The sequence below is a fragment of the Myripristis murdjan genome, chromosome 6, assembly GCF_902150065.1.
Source record: "Myripristis murdjan chromosome 6, fMyrMur1.1, whole genome shotgun sequence".
In the NCBI taxonomy this organism is placed as follows: Eukaryota; Metazoa; Chordata; class Actinopteri; order Holocentriformes; family Holocentridae; genus Myripristis; species Myripristis murdjan.
In genome coordinates this window covers 1,174,016-1,197,932 of record NC_043985.1, presented here as the reverse complement: position 1 = coordinate 1,197,932, position 23,917 = coordinate 1,174,016, and the positions used below count along the sequence as shown (strand labels likewise).

Here is a 23,917-nt window from a genome sequence, read left to right as displayed (position 1 = left end):
ATCAGTGGTCTGATGAGGCTAGAATCTAGACAGCCGCAGTGCAAACAGCAACAAAAAAGAGGGATGTCAAAAACACTCACAGTGCATTCATGCCTTTACCCTAGTTGCACACATATATCACACTTTGATCAGTTGGATGTATATCCAACATCAAATTGGTTATGTATTCGATATTGATGTCACAAAACTAGCCTTTAACATTCACCCATAGTAAGAGACTGAGTAGCCTTAATCAAATAAATAAGTTGATAAATATATGAATCATTACATACAGGCTACATGAAACATAGTACTCAATAATAATCTAATTACAGTATTTGCGCCCATTAGCAATTTATTCACATTCACTTGTGGGAAAGTGGCACAAATATGACTGTATAATAGCTATGATTTGTTGATGTTCATTATTTCCACTGTGTTTTAAAAATGTATTTAGTTTAGCTCTGCATAACTTGACAAGTGCATTCAACATGCTTCCAGGCGTGCCACTTTTACTTTGAAGGCAAAGTTGACTTCCATGTTGAGTTTTCATGCTTTAGCATACTTTTATCCATGGTCCATGGACAGTCTTACCAAGCTCAGGACAATGTTGTTACGCTTTGAGAGGAACGCCCACCCACCTACTGGAATAGATAGCTGTAGAACATGCACCTCCTACAACCCTGTTTTATTACAGTTATCAACGTTAAGGAACTCTTAATGAATGATAAAGATAATACTCAAGAATAATACTATATAAGAAAATCTGTGTTTTTAAATCTACTTTCTAATTTACTGCTGTTGTTTTTTTTTCCAGTATCCCTTGTCTCATCATTTTATTCAACGGGTTCCTCTATTTCCCTCCTTCCCAATATCTGTCCATCCATGAAATACACTATGCCTTCCATTTAATGCCCAGTTGCTCCCTATTGTTTATTGTTTTTCTCTCCCTCCAGCACTCTTCTCTTTCTTTTTTTCTTTTATACTTTCCATACTTTGTCTCCATCCAGCACTATCTCTCTCCGTCCTTCTACTTCAGGCCATTATTGTCTATGCCTCTCCACACAAGTGGCATGCAAGCCTTAGTGCAAAATGACACTGAACGCTATATGTGTGTGTGTGTGTGTGTGTGTGTGTGTGTGTGTGTGTGTGTGTGTGCGAGTGTGTGAGTGTGAGTGTGTGTGTGTGTGTGTGTGTGTGTGTGTGTGTGTGTGCGAGTGCGTGAGTGTGAGTGTGTGTGTGTGTGTGTGTGTGTGTGTATGTGTGTGTTTGATGTCTCCATAGTGTCATTTCCCATGACAATTGTAAAGTATTGAACAAATCAGCTATACTGATGTGTGCTGGGAGGGAGTGCATGCGTGCATGCGCATGTGTGTGTGTCTGTGTGTGTCTGTGTGGTTGCAAAAGAGATGGGTGTGCAATCATTTGAGCATAGGAAAGGTTTGCCTCAGAAAAAAATCAATGTGTGTATGACTGTGTGAGTGTATTGTCAGGACCAATACCAGCAATTCCAGTTACCTCTTCTTCTTCTCCCAAGATTTTCCCTCTTTAATACAATTTATTCCTCCACTCTTCCTCTCCATCTTATGGAAAGTGGAGTGGTAACATGTTACAATAAAAATGTTACAAATGCCAATTAAAGAAGTTTTTTTCCCACTTCTAAACATGTTGGAAATACACATAATGGTAGAAAGGCTGAGTTTCTCTGGGATGACGTATGGGTGAGAAACAGTAGTAAAGGTTGATGTTCTCTAGGTGGAAATGTTCTTTGATTTTAGAACAATGCATCAGCTTTCTTTGGTTTCCTGATCATTCAGTACAGTGTACATTTTAGGACATCCTCAGACAAAGCAGCATCATTCCTCAGACTACAGGCTTAAGAGCTCAGGGATATCTACTCAAGTCTCAGGTCAGGTACAGCTGGACATATCACCAAATTCAGACCAATCACCCTTGGACAAAACTCCTTCAAAATTCCTTCAAAAACTCCCTCCTCAACTTGCAATAACATTAGATGCAGGAGCTATTGATATTGCAAGCAAATATCATTGAGTAGAGATGCAAAATTAAACTAGCGCCATATTCTTAATCAGCTACTAATAACAGGCAAATTTGATGCCTCACCTGTGATAAGGTTGATGTTTCAAGAAAGTAATTTTTCAACTTTGTCTATGGCAAGAGAACCCACTCACTGCTAATTAAGGGAACATCTAAAAAGAGGAAATGAAAACAGAGCATGAAATAAAAAAGAGGAAAACCTGGTTAAGTTGCATGTTTCACACATGGATATGCTTCCAGCAGTATGCACATGAGTCATAATGATGGAATTTTATAATTTATACAGACTTTATACTTCCCAAAGTTTGTCACAAAAAAATTTGGCACCGTTCAGCCAAATTACAATTTTGGTTACCAGTTAAAATGTTGTAGGCAACGTTCACTGGAGGGAATTTGGACTAAATTTGGAATTGGCAATTACATGCCCCCAGGGCCGTGCGGTCCATAGGGCAGGCAAGGCAAATGCTATATGCGCCATCATGCCAAAGGGCGCCAGGGAGTGAGTTTTTTTTTTGTTCCCCCATTCTATTCGAAAAACTTAGACAAGTGCCGCGGTCCCTCACTACAAATTTGTCACTTTATAATCTCAGAATATCTGAGTTTTTCCTCTCATAAATGTACAACTTTTATATCAGAGTGTTAGAAAAATATGCTGCTTATCTTATACTAAGTAAGAAAGAACAGAGTGCCAGTGCACAATGTTCAAACATAGCGTTCTCATGTATCTTCTTGTTGTCCATGGTCACTCTCACCATAGAATGTAGCATCTTGCACCCTAGCATCTTGCACTGCACCCAACTTATTTCACTTCCTAGATGAGTCTCCATGGCAATAATGACGTGTATGACTGGCAACAATGTATGACTGGACAACAATCATGCACATAAAGACTCACATGCTCAGCTTTTTCTTCAGATAACTCTGTACTATTGTACTGACTTGTCTCCTTGCTGCAAGAGAAATAAACGCAACTGCTTTGACTTCGGTGACTGAAAAAAATCCCATATGGCGGACCAAAGGGTTGTATTTACAAAACCGTCCATTAAGACTCAGGGAATAGGTATATAAATGGGGAGGCCACAAGAGCTGTTTGACTGTGTGAAATTTGAACAAACTTTAACTCTAGCTACCTAGCACAGTATTGCTCCAGAGGTCCATGGTCGGTAACACACACTTCAACAAATTTGTGAAGTTCAGTGAGTTTGTGAACATGGGAAGTAGGTAAAAATGAGCTCAAAGTGACAGAACTGTAATAATTATAATATAACTGTAATAATAATAATAATAATAATAATAAGTTTAAGAATAAACCTAACAAAAAACAATAGGATGCCCATGCACCTTTAAGGCTTGGCCTCCAAACTAGTTCCAAGTGACTGCTTTCTTGGACAAATAAAGTCCATAAGTAACAAATACATTTCGGGCCACAGCCCTTGGGACCTAAATGCTGACTGACTAACCAATCGATAGACACAGACAAAAAAAACGACATGCATATATGTTCACACATATCATCAAGATGCAGTTGAATTTATACATAGGATGTAGTAGATCATTGATATATTCAGTAGACATGTCTTTTTAAAACACTAACTCTTTAAAACTAGCCTGGATCCAGCCCTCATGAATTGCCACACTCACATTTTTTAATAATGTGGTCATTCCTGATGTCTGGAACTGCTGTCAATTGATTTAGATTTGATTAGAGACTGTGTGAGCTGACTGACTGGCTGGTTGACAGATTGTCTGATGAGGCCTTACTTCACAACAAACATGACAGTGTCCATGAAGATTTGTGATGTTACAGTCAAATCAGCCAAATGAGGCAATTTGGTAGGCAATTTTACAGCATCAGTAAATCAGAAGACAAACAACTGACCGGTCTAAAAGTTGCCGTTTTTGTGGCAATGCTTGATGACACAATCATCAGGCATTTCCACATCAATCTCTGATATAGACATGGCCGAACTCCACTGAATTACAGCAAGATTCATGGAGTCTGGAAACCAGACTACTTTATAACCATACTTTGCAAACTGGACGAAACACAAGTTTGATTAAAAGCAGTGGACAGCAACAATGGAATTTAATAGGACAAAATATTTCACTTGTAAATGTCAGGTTTTGGTGTCAATCCCTCAGAGTCTAAGAAAGAGGGTGTCCTTCTACACTCACCATTTTGCACAAGTGTTGAACAATCAGATGTGAAGACATCCATCATATGACCCTATTAATCCCTTACCACCAAAACAAAACATGAATATTTCTGTGCTGTTCCCTAAGGTTGTGGTGCCCTAATGTGGTATTTAGGAGGGATTTCTTTTAACCATTTTTATTGATTTTTGATGGTATCATTTTTCACCACATCTGTGTAACGAATTGTATCAACATAAAAACTGCGGAAACAACTCATTACAAATAACTGAATATTGAAATTGCTATTATATACTTCCATCACAATGTTCTAACAATGTTCTAGACAGACAGACAGACAGACAGACAGACAGACAGACAGATAGATAGATAGATAGATAGATAGATAGATAGATAGATAGATAGATAGATAGATAGATAGATAGATAGATAGATAGGAGGCCCTCACTCACTCAGTGCAAAGCCCTCTTGGAGTTTGCAAAAAAGCACCTGAAGGACTCTCAGACTGAGAAACAAGATTCACTGGTCTGATGAAACCAAGATTGAACTGTTTGGCCTCATTTCCAAACTCAGAGCAAATCAAATGCCTGCCTCTGGCTTTGCAAAATGTCCAGTCACAGCTAAGTGGAACAAGATGTCAGTGTTTTTTCTCAAACAGTTATATTAATACTTGTGAGTATTAAAAGCTCTTTCCTAGAGCCAGTCTGATTAGTCTGATCACAGATAGAGAGATAGAGGAGCACACTCACACACACCTTGTATATTCCCTGGTCGCAACCGTTGTAAGTGCTCTCCATGGTATAACTTCTTAGCACACCCATCTCTCTCCATACAACCACCCTGGCTGTGGCCGAACGAGATTTCTCCACCTGCCAAGTTAAAATTGGAAATTAGCCTATAGCAGCGAAAATAGAAACAGCTGAAAAATTGCCTGCTGAAGACAGAAAGATTTATTTCCCAATTTTTAATTCCCAATTAGAGAATTAATAACATTTAATACTATTAAGATAAGCATTACAGGTAAGTATAAAAGTAAGTAATGTATATTTGGTCTTCAAAAGTGAGTTTTAGGTAGGCAAAATGAGTTGGCTTATTTTCCCAACCTGACCTACAGTCAGTAAAAGCAGGATTAGCTTCAGTAGATTGAAAGTTTTGATGCAGAGAGACCTGCCTTGATTTACAAAAAAAAGATCAGTTTTAATTTGGTTTTATTTTATTTTTGAAATTAAGACCTGGATATTTAATAACTTTTAAGCCCTAATATTTATGAAATTAAATTAAAGCTGATAAAATATTTTTCTAAGGACCAGCAATCAGTAGGATGACATACCATTCTTGATTTCAGATGTTTTGCTGCAATTTTTTAATGACTCCTCTAGCAAAGGGAACTGATGCAAATGCATACATATTTTTGACACAACTTATCAAAGTTGATAGATTTTTAAAAATATAACAAACAAACTCTGATGGCTGATGTACAACATATTATAGCTAAGCCCTTGCTGCAGCATCATGTCCTCTCCTCTGTCTCCCCTGAATTTCCTGTATCATTACCATATGACCACGCAAAAATTAAAAAAATCAAACCAAAACAAAACAAAAAACAACAAACGCTGAAATTAATTTGACAATTTTGAGGGGAAAAAAGTCAGAATTGTGAATTCAATGTTATAATTGTGACCTTATTCTCAGAATTTTGACTTTGCTGTCAGAACTCTGACACTGAAGTCAGAATTTGAAATTATTTATTTTTGTGTGGCCCTAATCTTCTTCTGCACCACACTGTACTTATAGACTTATGCACTTACGAATTTATACTGCAGCTTGGAAAATGTGTCCTAGGGCTCTATTTTAACAATCCAAGCACACGGTCTGAGGAGCATTTAGGGTGTGCATTTAGGGTGTGTCCAAGTCCACTATTTTAACAGTGGCAAGGCTGGTTGCACCAGGTGCATGGATCAAAAGAGTTCTACTTAGTCTCTTAATTAATTATGGCTGTGTTTTGGACGTAACATGCAGTAAACCAATCCAAGTGCCACCGTCCTTCATATTCTAACACAGAGCTCAGAAATTCAGTGAGTTCTTTGTGGCATGTTATGTTTTCACATATATTTGAAATATAATACATACATATATTTGGCAGGATGCCAACATGACATTTCAGAAGAACCATTACACAAAATGCGGCAGAGATAGGCTGAACTGTATGTGAGGATGGTACAGCAGGCCAACTTGATGTGCCACACTCGGTAGAGGATGCACCAGTTGCTGGAGGAGTTGTACCCATGGACTGCATCTTCTTTATTGCATTACTAAATATATTAAATAATATGAATTGCATGTCTACTGGATTTATTCATTTATTAATCTGACATAATGAATTCTGTGAAGCTGATCTCCTGTTCATCTCCTGTAAAGTATTACACTGCTCCCAGCCCTTTTCTGCATAGTGCATGTGGGAAAGGCTGCACTGTCTTCTTTCACTTACATATCTCTGATGTGCAACACCTCTTGTTAATTCAGGTGTGCACTATAAATGTACAATTGTAAATACACATACACCTGCTGTATATTGATTATAAATTATTAAGCCATAACAACACTCTGTATAGTTGTGACATGCCTCGTGAAAACATACTCACATCCACTATTAGTATTATGGTATTAATGTTTAATTTTATTACCAGGTAGTTGCAGCTGTTGAAGGAAAAGGCTGGTGCAATACGATCCAAGGTCTTTGGTATTGTCTGGACAGATAAACAGACAGAATGAGACACTGAAAGGCCACAGCAGAAGCACCAACACCAGTGGTCCAGTCCAGTGGATTCTATGATGTTGGCACTAAGTTGACCACAAACACATCACATGTCTTGATTTTGTAATCTTTTTAGGAATCTTTTTTGTAATCTTTGTTTCTGAGTCAATAAGGAAGGAATTTAAATGAAATTTCATTGGCCAATCAGCAAATTTTCTCAGATATCACCAATGCAATAAACCTGAAGTGCTGGTTTCTCCTTGGCTATAGTTGAATAGTCAAGAAAAAAAAAAAAAAAAAAAAAAAACACTTCTTACAGAAAATGACACTGAATCCACATTTTTGCCAAGATTTGGGCTTTTAAAGGCTGTGGTCTTAAACTTTTGATCAGCTGATGAACAGCCTATTTCAGTTTAATGGTTGTTTGCAATAAATTGCTGACTCAATTTTTTTTTTTTGTCTCACTCCCATTTCTTCTTTTTGCATTTTGAAGCTCTACTTAGAACCTTTTTAAGATCCAACAGTGCAAAATGTAAATTCTTGCAATTTCTCAACTGGTCTTAAGATTTTGATCAGGATTGTATGTAATGTCTATGTTTGTGTGTGTGTGTGTGTGTCTGTGTTACCCGATATCCAGGGTCTTCCTTCAGTCCTACAGTGTCAACAGCTGAGCCAGACTGCCAGAGAGTCTCTTTTACACTGCAGCCATAAAGAAAGACATTCTTCTTTCTAGAGTGACCATGGTAATCACAGAAAACCTGGCAGAAAGACACAGAGAAAGAGGAAACGAGAGTCAGTATCAAGGTATTATCATATCAATTGAGAAAAATAAAAATAAAAACAAACTCCACCCATTTTGGACTAGGGATCTATTTTCCCAAATGTTTTCATTGTACTAATAGATTCAAAAACCAAATTGTTTTTGCTGCTTCAATGTAAAGCTACTTATGTCTAGGGGAGCAGCTCTTCCAAAGCATGCTAAAGGGCCTTTTACCATTTTTACAAAATAGTTGATATGAACAAACATGACAAAGTTATGACATTGTCACATCCACAGATTAACTATAACAGGGGTGTCAAACTGGTGCCATGGAGGGCCAAGAGGCTGCAGGTTTTCTTTCCAACCAAAAACTCCACCAGGTGATTTCACTGATCATCCTACCTCCAAACAGAGAGGCGGGACTAATCAGTGAAATCACCTGGTGGAGTTTTTGGTTGGAATGAAAACCTGTAGCCTCTCGGCCCTCCATGGCACCAGTTTGACACCTGTGAACTATAACAATCCCGTGTTGTGTTGCAAAGTAAAGTCCAAATCTGTATGTGAAAAGGTAAACACATTTTTTTAAGAACATGTCCTTTTTGCTTTAAATTAGTTTCCAGCACCAGCTGAGATTTTTTCATGAATTTTTCTGAAAACAGTCTTAAGACTGATTTGAAAAAATTAAATAAGCCAATCAAGGCCAATTCATTACAGCCCCCCTTCTTATTAACTCCTTATGACATTTGTGTTTTGTGACACATACAAACATACAAGCACTGAGCATACACATATCCACTGCCCCACACTCACACATACACAACACTCACAATCACACTTTTCAGCTTTGTAATCTGTGAATAATGAAGCACAGGTATTGTGTGTGATAATTGGACTAATCAGGCATTAATTTTGTTGTCAATTAAGTTTGTATTGATTTGAAATCGCCTCTAATTGTCTGATGTTGCGGCTGGAACCTCAGTCATTCTTTGCATTTTATAAACTTGACGAAATTAGATCATAGCGATAGCTGTGAGAGCAGAGAACGAAAGAAAACCTCAATTATAGCTACTGCGCAGCAATGGTCGGGGCCAGGCGATTTTAGGCAATTCTGAGCAACAACTGTAGAATTGGAAGATGATGTTCTAATGTGCATTTTGCATCAGCTGAGGTTTGAACTCAGAATTTCTGGCATTAAGGACAATGCTCTATCTCACTGAGCTAAGTGACAACACAGTGCTATGTTTAAAACTTCTTCTAGCTTATTATGGGAATTACAGCTGCAACAATAAATAAATTAAGCTAAGGCTTGAACTCACGATCTCTGAGACCAAGGACCATCTTCTATCACACTGAGCTAATTGGCAAGTGTTAACTCATTTGAGGCTTCACAAATTGACTAAACCAGTCATATGATAGCAGCCACCTATGCATGGAAAGGCATTTTTCAAACCACTGTAAAAAAAAAAAAAAAAAAAAAAAAAAAATCAGTCATCAAGACAAAAATCTGAAAATACACATCTTGCATCTAAACAGCATGGAGATGTTGGTAATTTGGTTTTAACAATGATTGATTTGCTCCATAAGTGAAAAACCGACTTTAATTGTAAAGGGTACAAAAGTCTACGGTATTGGGGCTACATTTTGGTGAAAGTTGCAATGCTGCAGCACATATGGTTGATTTATTATGAATTTTCAAAGTATTGAAATTTAGAGGCTTGCTGTAGTGCCACCATCAGGACTATTGGCTTGTGTTTGCAGCTGAGGTAATCTGGCATAGGACTGGACCTTTGTGCAAAATTTGGTGAGTTTTTGCACATGGGAATGTTGCACAAACTGAGGCTTGAACTCACAATCTTCGACACCAAGGCCTGGCCTCTACCTCACTGAGCTAAAACTTCACATGGAGCTTCACAAACTGACTGAGCCAATCACTGACGTGCAGGGCAGCAGCCATCCATGCATGGAAAGGCAGATTTTAAACAGCTCTCAAAAATTCAGTTATTAAGACAAAAATCTGAAAATACACATATTGCATCTAGACAGCGTGGAGATGTTGATCATTTGTTTTCAACAATGATTGACTTGCTCCATAAGTGAAAAACTGATGTTTAAAAATGCCATTCTTGCATTGACTCCAATTGTTCACATGAGAGCAAAATTCAAAATGCTGTCAAAAATTCAGTTTTTGAGATACAGTTACAAAATTTACCACACATCATCTACTATAACTCCAATTTTTTTTTCAATTTTTTTCATTAACATTGAAGATTTATTTACCAAGAATTTGCAAGTGTATGTTTACATTACCGTTTACAGTCAAACATTTTGATGCACTGTAAGCTCAATTTTTGATAAATCAAAAATCTGTTTGGATCATTTGTGTAAGACAGTCTGAAGAGGCTCTGTAGCAAGTTTGGTGACATTTGAGCAAAAATTGTGGGAGGAGATAGGTTTAATAAGTTTTACAGTTTTTGAAAAAAACAGTGATGGATTTCATAATTTGCAATAGGTTTAAGTGTACAAAGGTTTCTTCGGTATTGGGGCTACATTTTGGTGAAAGTTGCAAAGCTGTAGCACATATGGTTGATTTGTTATAATTTTTCAAAGTTTTGAAATTTAGAGGCCTGCTATAGCGCCTCCATCAGGACTACTGGCTTGTGTTTGTATCTGAAGTAATCTGGCATGGGACTGGACCTTTGTGCAAAATTTGGTGATTTTTCGCACATGGGAAATAGGACTTCCTTGAAAGAAAGAAAGAAAGAAAGAAAGAAAGAAGAAGAAGAAGAAGAAGAAGAAGAAGAAGAAGAAGAAGAAGAACACACAGGAATACAAGAGGGTCCTGGCAGCTTAGGCTGCCCAACTCCTAATTATTGGAGAACCATTCACTGGACTTGGCTTTAATTCTTCTGATTCATTTTGAGCAGGGTTACCTCCATGTAAATTCACCTCAGGTTTATAGAAACATCAGAGGTAGGTCCTCACCCAGAAGTACTCAGCATTCACCCACGAGGATACTTTTGGGTTAATTTGGGTAACTGTATATCTGTTTGAGCACTATTGGCACCTTTGTGCACTTCTGGGCAACTGAGTACTTTGTGGTACTTCTGGGTATGTTTGGGTTACTGTTTGAGCACTTTGTGGTACGTTTGGGTGCATTTGGGTATTTAAAAGTAACATTTTGATTTATGTGCTATGGGATACTGCCATATGATTAGTAGGACGCTTAATGGCCCCAGTTATCAAGGTACAACTGTCCTCCATTTAATTGTCAGCCCTTGCCTGAAATAATTTTTCCTAAAGGAAAATTTCGCTACATCGCCATGTGGATGTCCAGTCACTATTGCTGGAAATGTAGTCAACTGAAGTAATAAATTCCTCACTGTGTGCTATAATAACCAAGCAATCTTAGTTCTTTTTGCAGAGCAGTGTCAGCAGTGCCTACATGTACCAGGATGGATTGCTCATGAGCTTCTGATGCCCGTTGGCTAAATCCTTCCGCAACCCACCCAGCTCACCTGGCTCTATGTACAGAAAGTTAGAATACCTCACTCTTAGATCAGAAAACTGATAAAACAACAAAAATTGTATTTGACTAGTGTTACAGACAAAATGCCTTTACAAAAGAAAAAGAGATATTTCCCAAGCAGTAGCAAGAGAGGGAAGAACAGATTACAGACTACAGAATGAATGGAAGTGAGTGCATGACAACTGCAGAAACAAACCAGTGAATCAGAGAAATAAAATGTGGCTACCTGAGCTGACTTTGCCTATAGTTCTTCCTTGACCCCAACTACACCACTGGATGCATCAATTGACACAACTGGTGCTGGAAGTAATGCAGAATTTGCTGATGAGCTCAAGAGACACAGAATAAAACTGCATCTGTTTTTTACACTATATACCAAATTCAGACAGATAAAGTTGAAAATTGGCAAAGTGATCATATAGCTACATCTACATTAGGAAATATTGGAAACATTAAGGAATCACTGAAACTTAAATATTGCCAGTAGTTAAGGTAAATAAGTAGGTAAGGTAAAAGTTAGATATCAAAATAAAATACACCTTATATTCAAACTGTCTATTCTAATGAAAAAATTTGCTACTGTAGTGAGTTTACACATCAGGGGCTGTATTACAGAAACATCCTCTCTTCAGTCACTCTGTATGATAGGAAGCTAGATCCCCATTTTCGTATTACACAAGCAAATCCAAACTATCTTAATCCTATTTAATCTTAGGTTAGACAATCTTAAACACTCCATCCAACAAAAGTTATCAACCTTTATGTCTGTTAACTAGCAACCAATACTACTTTTCTTATCCCTGCTTACATTAACCGCAGTCGAGAGAGAGCGCCTAAACTGTTAGGATGGCTCAGTGGTTATCCTAAAGTCAGGATCGCTAGATTTTTTAAGATTTTGGGTGGTGATTATTTTTGTGTAATGCACATTTCCTAGGACAGGAACATTGACATAAGAACTGTTAATCTGTAATGACTATTTTCCTTAATCAGGTCCTAACCACAATTACCATGGTTACCAAACAGATAAGACTTGCAAGTTAGGAACTTTCTGTAATATGGCCACCCAAACTATTATTTTAAGTGAAGTCCCAAACATGAATGACATACAAACAAAGCTGATGGTGAATGTGCTAACAGGAGGTGAGTTTTTATTTATAGTGCATATGCTAAAGCTGGAATAACCAAGCTACACATAAGAAGGGCACCATTTAAGATGGGCCCTATATATGGTTGTGCTCCATAGTGCCACCATGAAGCAATATTTCGCCTCATGGTAGAATAATTAATTAATAAATAAATAAATAAATAAAATATTATGACTTCAAAGTGTAGTCAACTGCCACTAAATTTTACAGAAGGCATATTCCACTCCATTTGGCCAAGACACACATATAAAGTTTGCAGCAAAAATGCACAAACCTAATTTTATGATAGATCAGTCACTGCAATGCATAATTGTGAAGGGATTCCTGTGTGTCAAATAATTTCTGGTTGTGTTTTAAAATGTCAGTAGGGATGACAAATTTGCAATTTAGTCAACTGCATTAATTGTAGCATTTATGTGTTTGGCTCATGGACTTGGAACCCACTGATATGACTGCTTGTTTTATTTTATGATCTGTTTTCCTCACCAGTGGAGAACGTCCAATACTGCTGAGATGGTAGAGAAAGCCCTTGGTATGGTAGATGGTTGGACTGAGGACTGGGTTGGGTTTACACCACTGACGATTCAGATCTTCACCATTCAGATCACATCTATGCCTGGGAATTAACACACCAACAGACAGAGACAGGACATTTGGTTTATAAATGCTGAAGCTATTATTTCTTTGTTCAAATGTCAAAAATCAAAGTCGAGCTGCAGCACAGATAAGCGTCCCATAACCCCTAATTGAGATGCTGCAGATTCACTCATGAATGTGTATCTGGTGTCAGGTATGGACACTGATTGGAAATCTCTTCCCCCAGGCAAGGAGCAATTATGGGCCCAGTGCCAAGACTCCTCTGACCACTGGTGTCCTCTGTGCACCTCAGGCCACGAGACCCAGAAACAATTTACTGCAATAAAATTTATACAGCAAGCACTTGAACGTGTGACAATGAATTTAGGCACAACGTGAAATATAAGATTATCTATGGATAGGCCTGCAGCATTATGGCTAGTAAGACTATATGTGGGATTTCGGTGTGGCTGTCTAGCACTGGAAATGAGCAAAAAAATGATACCAAAATGTTGAGTGGAGGGACAGCTCAGGAGGCAGAAGTCCAAGCATAAAAATGGTTTTATTGACCAAAACAACAAACAAACCAAAAGTCCCAGAAAAGTTAACAAGGAACAAACAAACTGAAAAAAAATATCTGAAACAATACTGCCTAATAGCAAGCAGCCATCAAAAAACCAATACAGACTCACAGCAAGCTGCCACCAAAAGAACAACCACCTTCCTCTATGCCAGTCTGGCTTTTTATACCTCTCCTGGCCCCTCCCTAATTCGACTATTCCATTGGACAAGGGACAAGCAGCCAAGATAGGGAAACACATTATAGTTCACATTTGAATAGCACCATTTCACTACTGGGGAAAAAAGGGAAAAAAAATCATTAATGCACATCAATGTTTACAAACACTGCATTTACAAACATACAAACCTAATTAAGACATCTCTTCACTTATTGACCAAATGAGCACAAATCTAACAAATCAGTGGCTCAACCCAGTACCCAATTTGGCACAGTTGGCCTGACTCAGCTGATAATAGGGATTGATCTAAACAATGTAGGGAGTCAGGCCATGTGAAAAGGTTACAGAGGGAACCTTTTCACAGGGCCCCTTAGCTGATACAATGCCCTTTAAACACCAGGGTCCTACAACCTCAGCAAATACAAATGTACCTTTCTCTTAATATGAAACAATCATTGAATAATACTGTAAATTTGACATTGTGGATCATCATGGAAATAGGTATCCAAGCTTAGCCTGTGATTCAGACTGAATGACCATTCCATCCTTCTCCATTATTCAGTCTGAAATTGCCCACGTCACTTATTTCTGTAGGTGGAGGGATTTGAATCCCTAAAGACTGACATGTCCAGCTGCTGTGAGGTACTTTTCCGTCAATGTGGTAACTGCTTTAGCCAGTTTACAGTGCTATTGCATATCAGTCTAACTTAGCTACTGCAACAAACTACAGAAATCCCAATGAGTACTGACACTTTATGTTGTTCGTGCCAAGTCAATTTGTTGGTGAAAAGGATCAGAACAAATCCAAGAGCTCTATGTTGCCAAAAATCCGATGAAAAACATGTGGACAAACAATTCGGTGGAGTCACTAATTCAAGCTCTGTTCCAGGGAGTTGGTTTCAATGGCTAGCCACTTGTTAGAAAATAATAATATTCACAAAAAAGTTTAATCCTTGATTATGCCAGAATTTATAAATGTGCACACCCTGCAGAGATAGCCATACATGTTGGAGCCTCAGTCAGGCTCTGAGATTCTATAGAAGAGCCTATAATATTAAGTTTATTTCTCAATTTGTTTATATTGCTGTCCGTGTTGCTGTCAATTTGTTTATAGTGCTGTGCACTGTAGTGTTGGCAGTGTGCACTGTAAAATTAGGTACCATTGTGCACTGTAACATTGGTTACACTAAATGAAAATATTAGCATATGTCTAGTATGTGTTGGTCATAGCCTTGATTCTTTCATTTGTTTGGCAGAAGGTACACGCGTACACGCGTTCTAGGCGTCTTCTGTCATTTACCTGACGATCAAGGCGATTTAGAATAATTTCTCCCATTTTCTCAGGGGTTCAACTGAGGCTAAAGCAAGGTAGCTTTTTATAGGCGAGTTAATTGGGGAGGTGGAGCCGCATGAGCACGTCCACCTGTGTCCAAGTGGACGCGCATTGAAGACGCCTGGGCGTGCTCTCGTAACAGCCCAAACAAAAGTGTGTGCAAGATAGCAATTTTAGGGATAGCGCATGAAACACGCCCACGGACACACCTCCAGGCGCAAATGATGCAGTCGGCATAACGGATAGCGGGTAGCGTGGGTGCAAGATACCGTTTAGGGATAGCGGAAGTTCCTAAATCCGCAATTTGCGGGTAGCGGGTAGTGGCAGCGGATAGTGGGTGGCACAAGATAGGGCCCTATGTGCTGACCACAACTCAGGAGAGACTCAGCAACTAACTGTCTTGTCAAACACTTTTCAAATTACAAATTAATTTACTGTAGCATGCCATACTGTGGCATTTGTGGCTCTCTGCCAGAAGTCATATGTCAAGGACAGAAACCAGTTTCAAAAAGAGGAAAAATTAAAATAGCAAAAATTCCTATCAGGGTTTCTCTCTCACCCTCTGTCCCTCTCTCTCTCTCTATTTTTGGCTAGCTTTGTAAATAAATAGCCCATAAATTAATTCATGTCACTCTCAAAATAAAGATTTTTTGAACATTTGACTAGGAATTATTTTTCAAAGACACAAAATATTTTCAAATTTTCAAAGACACAAAATATTTTGACTATGTAATCTGGGAGTAGCTCCCAACATTTAACCCAACATTGCCATGGAGCACAGCCCCATCTAGGGGCCAGTGAAAGAATTGCATAAGCCAGTTCCATCATAACAAAGAGTAACTACAGCACTACAGTACACCATTGACTATAATTTCTGTACAGATAAGTATGACTCCCTTGGACCTATAAGACACTTTAGTAAGGTCATTAATTCACGTAAACAACAACATAATTACGTATATCCATCAAATTTTATTAAACGGAAACATGTGCCATTTGTAAATGCAAAGTGACATACATTTTTACAAGGCAACAACGGCCTTAACTGCAATCCCAAAGACAAAACTGCCTTAATCCAAGGCAAAACAGTGCAATCTTCAAAATAAAGTAATCTTATTCAGTCCGGAATTCGCCATCATAAACCGCCATATTATTGCAAGGGAACAATAAAAAGTGCATTCTTCAAAATCAAATATTTCAATTTACTCAGTTTGGACAAGATAAAATACCGTATTGACCCGCATAAAAGACGCCGCTGATTTTAAGACGACCCCTCTTTTTCAAGAGCCTTTTTTTGGAAAAATACTTTTTATATGGACAAAATCTTGTTTGAATAAAAAAGCCACCGGTCGGCATCAGGCGGGCCAGCCGCGGCACCGGTCGGCATCAGGCGGTCACCACCCGGTGCCGCAGCCACCCAGTCAGGTCTGCCAGATCTGACAGGTGAGTGGCGCACACAGACTGCCATATAAACCTTTCATTATAAATCAACTTTTGTTCATACGCGGCTGCAGCAGCACAACGGACAATGACACAGACAACATGGTTGATTATTGACTGTGCAATGCGGCTATTCGCCGGTAATCGCGGCATCAGGCAAGCCGACGTCCTGGTTTACATATGCTAGTACAATACAATACAATATGTGTTTGCTTAGACCCTCAGTATTAGTTGAGGGCGTTTTTTCAATGGAAAAAATATCGTCTTATTCAGATGAATATGGTATTTGCAAACAAACAACAGCTGCTTCCTTCTGCTTCCGTTTGTTATGGTCCCACCTACTAAACTGTCCGGGTGGCGCGCGCGTTACCTACTTTTTGTTCCGGGTACCTGTTTTTTTTTTTCTTTTTTTTTTCAGGCTTTGTGGAAAAGAATCGACGTGAAAAATCGATGCCACATCGTCATGTAAAACATCGCGATGAATCGCGATTTCTATAAAGACCTGCAAAGATTGGGCAAACAGCGATGACTGTTTTACTCATCATTTTTTACAGTGCAGATGTCAGGCTATGTAACCTATTTGAACTCCTATGCATCTGGCCTCAGATGCATAAAACTCTGTGTAGATTCATGACTAAAACTGTATGTATGCATAAAGGAAGAAGTATGCATAAGCATTCTTTTTGTAAGATTTACAAAGCCATGCATACACATAGTTCTATTTTACAAATCTAAGTCTTTGTGTGATTGTTTGCATGTGCATGAGCCTCATGCCCACTCCCACAATCAACCATAAATGGAAGTTGACATGCTCCTAATTAGCTCATTTCCATACCAAATACCTCTTGCCATTCATTCATTTTTTAAACATGGCAACTAACACTGACACAGTGCAACAGACATATTCTTCCTCATAAATCTAATAATAATTAAAAAAAAATAATAAATACGCTTGTACAAAATCATATATGCATGAAACTGGATATTAAGTACACTTAGTTTATTGAAAAGTTACAAAAATAATGTTGCATAAATTTCAACTTTCATGTTATTTTCTAGCACGTCTCCACGAGCCTGCAACCAAAACTCTGTGTATGCATAATGTGAAGTTTGCGGGAAGATGCGCACTTTCTCACCGCATGTTACCGATTTCTATGTAGAAAATAGTGTATGCATGTTTCTGTGCATACGCAGCGTTTATACATCTGACTCCTGGTCTGACATTTTTTTCCTTGTTGTGTTCTCAAGTTCAGCTTCCTTGTCAGCAGTGGTAAATGTGCCCCAAAAAAACACTATGTACATCCTGTATTTTTTCACCTGGAGCAGACACAGCCATAATAGGAAATAAAAAATGAACAAGTTAGACAGTGAATCAGGTACGGCAGCGACATAGCAACCCAGTAGTATGAGCACAGAGGGATAGCAAGAGAGCTGCGTGGTAGACTGAGGTAGACAGTGAATTGTTGTGAGGGACTACCATACAGAAAGAGGAGAGAGAAAAAGAGAGATGGTGAGGTAAACAGTGAATGGAGAGAGAGTGGATGTACCCAAAACAAAACTTTTGCAACATTCTGACTCACAGCAACCACAACAGGTTCTTCATGGTACAGGAATAAGTGTGCGCAAACAAATTCAAACAAATTCAGGCTAATAGGCCCAGCAGTTTCTGAGAACAGCTGTGGACGCGCGCACACACACACACACACACACACACACACACACACACACACACAAGTGAGAACAATATCTCTGCCCATGGCATGCCGCCTGGCAGAGATAAAAATTTGTTTTTGAGTGGAGAGGGTCTAGTCAGAGCATTCAGTTTGGGTGATACATTATACTTCACAAAGTGTGGTGTTCTAGTGATTCTTGTTCTGCGAGTGGCCCAGTATGTCTGCCATGTATTGGAGGATGTTGGATTCAGGATTTTGGTTATACATACTGTCTCCTGACATCTAACCCAGTCAGCCAGCAATCATCACACATGAATATTCACAAACAGCCCTGGGTAAAGAACGTTTCCCTAGGTAGACACACATACATGCACACTTTGAAAAGGCAAGCGCTTCAGAGAAAAATAGAAAGGGAGAAACATTCATTTAGGGATGATACTTACTAATTAGTTTTTCATTTTTTTGTAGAATGAATCCCTATTGCCCTGAGACACTTGGCAGCACTGATCATCTGACACTCATGCCAACAGAGTACAAAGAACTAAAACGAAATGGAGAGATAGAGGGTAGAAAGATGGTGGAAGAGAACGAGAAAAGGACACTGACAGAAAGAGATGGACAAAAGTGAAAGGACAGAAAGCATGCATGCAGATCTGTAGGAGTGCTTTTCTCTCTGTTTTATCATTTACTCCTCTGCCAATGTCGATCATCCATCTCTGCTTTCCCACTCACAAAAATCCTTTTCACAGTTGCATTTCTTAGGCAGTATGCCAGGTTCAAACAACAAGATTTTAGCCATGATTTTCCAATCAGAGACAAACTTTTGAGATTGGAAATAAAAAACAAACGCTGGTTAGGGTTGGTTCCAACAAATCACAATTAGATGACTAAACTCAAAACATTAAACAATCAAATAAACACATGACTATTAATTGTAACTCCTCATGCATACACCTTTCTTGAGCCCCAGACTCTTTCCACTTTTGCAGAGGCCTTTAGCCTTTAGCAATGTATGATTTGAAGTTATACAGCCTTCACCGTCTCCATGGTAGAGCAGCCAGCTGGTCAAGATGATCATATCCAGCAAGTGCAACACCAGCAGGTGGTGCCACTTCTTTGATCTGATTTTGTCAGTACAGTGCAATCAGTGAGTCAAGCAGATTCACTCCACCCGTATTTTGTTGTATATCTTTCACTTGCAATCCCACCTGTTAACTGGTGCCATGGAGAGCTGAGAGGCTGCAGGTTTTCATTCCAACCAAAAACTGTAAAGTGCATTACAAATAAAATGTATTATTATTATTGTTACTATTATATGTAATAAATGTATTATTATTATTATCATTAAAACTCCCACAGGTGATTTCACTGATGAGTCCCTTCTCTCTGCTTGAAGGTGAGGTGATCAGTGAAATCACCTGGTGGAGTTTTTGGTTAGAATGAAAACCTGCAGCCTCTTAGCCCTATATGGCACCAGTTTGACACCCCTGCTCCAGTGTAATCACGGAGAACAGTCACTGAACACTTATCGTACCACTTATCAACATGCAAGGTGGTTTCTCCAACCATGCCACCTTCTGTTCAAAAGATCCATGTCCTGCTCTCTTAAGCTCAGCATTGCTTATCAAGTTGATGCCTGGTATGATGCCACGAACAATATCAGTGCAGTGAATTCTCTGCTAAGACAGTGCTAGTGCAAGAGAGACACCTGTAAACCAGTTGTCGCAGAAAAGCTTGTAGTTCTCTTGTTTGGATATAGGCTGGGCCAGGCACAAGGCAACATTGCAACTTGCTTCCACATCTGGTAGCTCAGCGGGGTGAACAACTCTCCCTGTGTAGATTTCAGGGCAGGGTGGCTCAGGAGGTAGAGTGGCTCAAGGGGGGTTCCTGGTTTAATCCCTGGCTCCTCCAGAGAATGTGCTGACGTGTCCTCTAGCGAGACACTGAACCCCTAACTGCTCTTGATGGGCTGCTTGGCACCTTACATGGTAGCCTTTGTCATCAGTGTGTGAATTTATGCATGAATGGGTGAATGTGAGGCAAAACACTGTAAAGTGCTTTGAGTTGTCAGTAGACAAGAAAAGAGCTATAGGGATGCAGGTATCGTCTATTTCTTCTCTTGAATGGGACCATTTGCTCATCATCAACCAGCTTGATTTCTGTAGTATAGCCCATCAACCAATGTCACAGAAGAAGAGGAATAGTTACACCCTCTCCTAACAGCCCTATTAAACATTTCTATTTAAACAGTTCAACAGTTCAGAGGTTGGTAGCAGACCGCCAAAGGGTCTCCCATAAAAGAGACTTGGGGACACCAAAAGCCAGTTCACAGGTTCAGTGATTTATTTTTCTCCAGAAAGCCATGGTCTCTGACAGCAAACAAAACAATGATTCAGAATTAGTAACTTAAGCAATAATACAAAACTGAAATGATTAAGGAATTGCAAGTAAATCAAGTAGATCAAAATAGGTAAATAAATACTCAAAATGTAACAAACTAAATAAATGCACAACCATACCATGCACAAACATATCAAACAAAGGCTTACATGTGTCATCCATGCATGGCTGTGCTCAGTGGCGGTTCTGCCCATGTTGCTGCCCTGGGCGAAATTACTGCCTTGTGCCCTTCCGTTCTAGCTGTGCGCGTGCGCGCGCGCGCGCAGCGAGAACTTCCAAGCGATAACGGCCGCTACCGGTGCCCCTCTGGCGGCTACACGCGCCCCTCCCAGAGCAGGGGCGCCAACACCTGCACAAATACCTTTTTTGGAAAAATACTCTTTATATGGACAAAATCTTGTTTGCATAAAAAAAAGCCACCGGTCAGCATCAGGCAGGCCGGTCGCGGCACCGGCTTGATGCCTACAGGTGCCGCGCCCACCCGGTCAGGTCTGCCGGATCTGACAGGTGAGCGGCGCACACAGACTGCCATCCTCTCATTATAAATCAACTTTTGTTCATACGCGGCTGCAGCAGCAAAACAGACAATGACACAGACAACATGGTTGATTATTGACTGCGCAATGCGGCCATTCGCCGGTAATCGTGGCATCAGGCGAGCCTACCTACTGGTTTATATGCAAGCACAATACATGTGTATTTGCTTAGACCCCAATATTAGACGAGGGCGTTTTTTCAGGGCATTTTCGATGGAAAAAAATATTGTCTTATATTCAGATGAATACGGTAACAGAAAACTGCTTTGCAGCGAGGATGATTATTATTTTTTTTTTTTTTTTTTTTTTTTTGCGCTCATGCCGCCCCCCACGCTTCGCCCGTGCCTATAACCGCTACTGGCTGTGCTGCTGGAGAGGAGTGTGGAATCAGGGTTTTTCCTGCATATAAAATTACGAGGCAGCCGCCTCAGCCTAATTTCATGCCGCCCCCGGCACTTAAAACTCTGACGTCAGGAAAATTGTTATAAGGGACAAGCGCCGTGGTAGATGGATGTCATTTTAACTGCAGTTGCAGCATTGCGCCGATGTGGTGGCGCTGTATCAACAAGAGTGCACTGGAAGACGCTGCCAAAACTGCCAAAGAGGAAGAGCAGAGCCGAGAAATTCCCTTCCTGGAGGATTTTGTTTTGTGTTTCGGTTTCTTCGCTAGTGTGTGTGTTAATCGGCATCCTGGTAGTGGAAGTGAAAATGCAGCTTAGTTTGACTGCTATATGATGATATATGATGAGCTCACACACGCTGCCGATCTGTGCGGCGTGTGTGTTTGCCCGCTCACGTGTGAATTAAAGGATCTTGTCAAACCAACCGACCTCTCTCGAATTTCCACTTTCCCAGCCATCCTCTTAGCTAGCTGTTTGTGTTTAAAACACAGTTCACTAAGTTCAGTAAGTTAAAAAAAAAAACTGCCAATGGAACAAGGAAAATGATCTTGAAACAAGTGAAAGTGGTCTAAAAAGAAGTTACTTTTTAGGCGACTGTCTTATTTTACCGGGATTTCCAGGCTACAGCAGCAAACTGACATAGATTGTGTAACAATATGAAGAGTGGCCACTCCGCTCTATTTTCACTGGCTAACAGCAGCACACTGGCCTAGCTTGTCTATTCAGAGAAGAGGTATCACAGGCATACTACTGCTCATTCATTGGTAGCTGAATTGTTAGGTGTGTTTGATAAGTAATTTACATTTTTAAAATAATAATAATTCAACATAGTGTTAACATAAACATACACTAACACTAAATACCGAGTGTTTGAGCAACATATCGCCTCTGTGCTACAAAAAGGTCCGTGGTAAAAAAGTATGATCAGGGTGGTACCACCTCTGCCTCAGTTTGAGCCAGGAAAAACCCTGGGAATGACACTGACTGAGGGCTTTTATACACATACACACACCTGAGTTGGATTGAGTAACGAGCCAAGTGGTAGAGGCACACACATGACTGTCACTGATAATTGAGAGGTGAGCTGTCCATGAAGAGGCTGCCACTAAGACTGCATACGGAATTCACAACAAGCCCCATGTGAACAGTGACTACCATAGCTAGAGAGAAATTCGTTTTGTGTCATTTTCATGTCCAAATATTGTTTGTGAAAATGAGCATAACTTCATGAGGAAAGACCGTAAAATGTATAAGGACTGGACTGTGAGATATGTTTTTTCAACTTGACTTCAAGCCAAATAAATACAGTAGAATGCTTTTATAGAGTTGATGTTTACTTTTGATTTTGATCACTGATTGAATATCGGATAAGCTACAGCCTAATATGGCCTGCAGTAGCATATAATATCCCCTCTCTAGGTACAGGATCTATTGGAAGAAAGGTGTTCCATTCTCCAGTACAGTTCCAGAGACTTGTGCAATCTATACCAAGGTGCATTGTAGCTGTTCTGACAGCTTGTGTTGACCTAACACCTTAATTGAACTGTTTCTTCTCCCTGCTTTTTTTTCCCTTTTTTTTGCCTTTACTTCTATCTTTGTTTTGCTCTGTTTCCCTCCCTCTCTCAGTCTAGCTTTAATCCTCCTGATCTCTCTCTCCCTCTCTTGCTTTTTCTCTCTCATCTATGTCTCTTGTCCTCTGTTGTGCCCCCACTTAGTTCTGTCCCAGGGTAGCAGACACAGAAAAGCAGAAGGATCTAACAGTAGAACTCTTTGTAAAACTGCTTTTTTTTCTCTTTTTCACATTTACTCCCCTTTGCCCAAAACTGCAGCTGCCTAGCCCCAGGCGTGTGTGTGTGTGTGTGTGTGTGTGTGTGTGTGTGTGTAGGTGTAGGTGTAGCCATAAATGTGTGTGTTTGCTGGCGATGGCTAAACCCAAGAGCATGACTGTAGACCTTTGTGAGAAATTAGGCTTATGGGTGGGAACAATGAGAGATATGCACAGTACTGCTATCAAGGCAGGGTCATCAGACATACACCATTGCAAATTAATGGAGAAAAAATACAAACATTATATCATTTAAATGATGATATAATGATGACTTCTGATATTTGTAAACACTTGAAGTACTATACTGACTTTGGGAGTTTGGCCATGGTTTCCATGATCAGTCCATTCTTCGTTTGTAATAATTACATGTGTAGCTATGAAAAATGAAGTAAAACTGAAGAACAAGTGCACAAGAGTGCACCTTATCCTCCAGCTCGTCAATCTTCTGGATGAGGCACATGCAGCTCTCACATCCACATAGTGAGGTCAGTGGTCTTTGGATGTAGGTGCGGTATCTGGGGGGCAGAAGAATAAAGGCATAGGCTCTGAAATTGAAGCCCACTGCCAAGATGAGGTGATCGTAGTTCTCAGAGAGTTCGCACAAAATGAAATT

At 39.6% G+C, this 23,917-nt stretch overlaps 1 protein-coding gene across 1 annotated transcript in view; it reads right to left on the bottom strand.

Annotated features, from left to right (window-relative positions):
* Positions 1-23,917, bottom strand: part of agbl1 (AGBL carboxypeptidase 1) — a gene marked incomplete at its 5' end in the record, with an annotated part of 188,366 nt that overhangs the window by 35,335 nt on the left and 129,114 nt on the right. The window contains 4 exons of the mRNA XM_030053330.1: positions 4,947-5,060; positions 6,876-6,938; positions 7,573-7,704; positions 12,864-12,993. Coding sequence (XP_029909190.1) covers positions 4,947-5,060; positions 6,876-6,938; positions 7,573-7,704; positions 12,864-12,993 — 439 coding nt within the window. The remainder of the gene's footprint in view (positions 1-4,946; positions 5,061-6,875; positions 6,939-7,572; positions 7,705-12,863; positions 12,994-23,917) is intronic.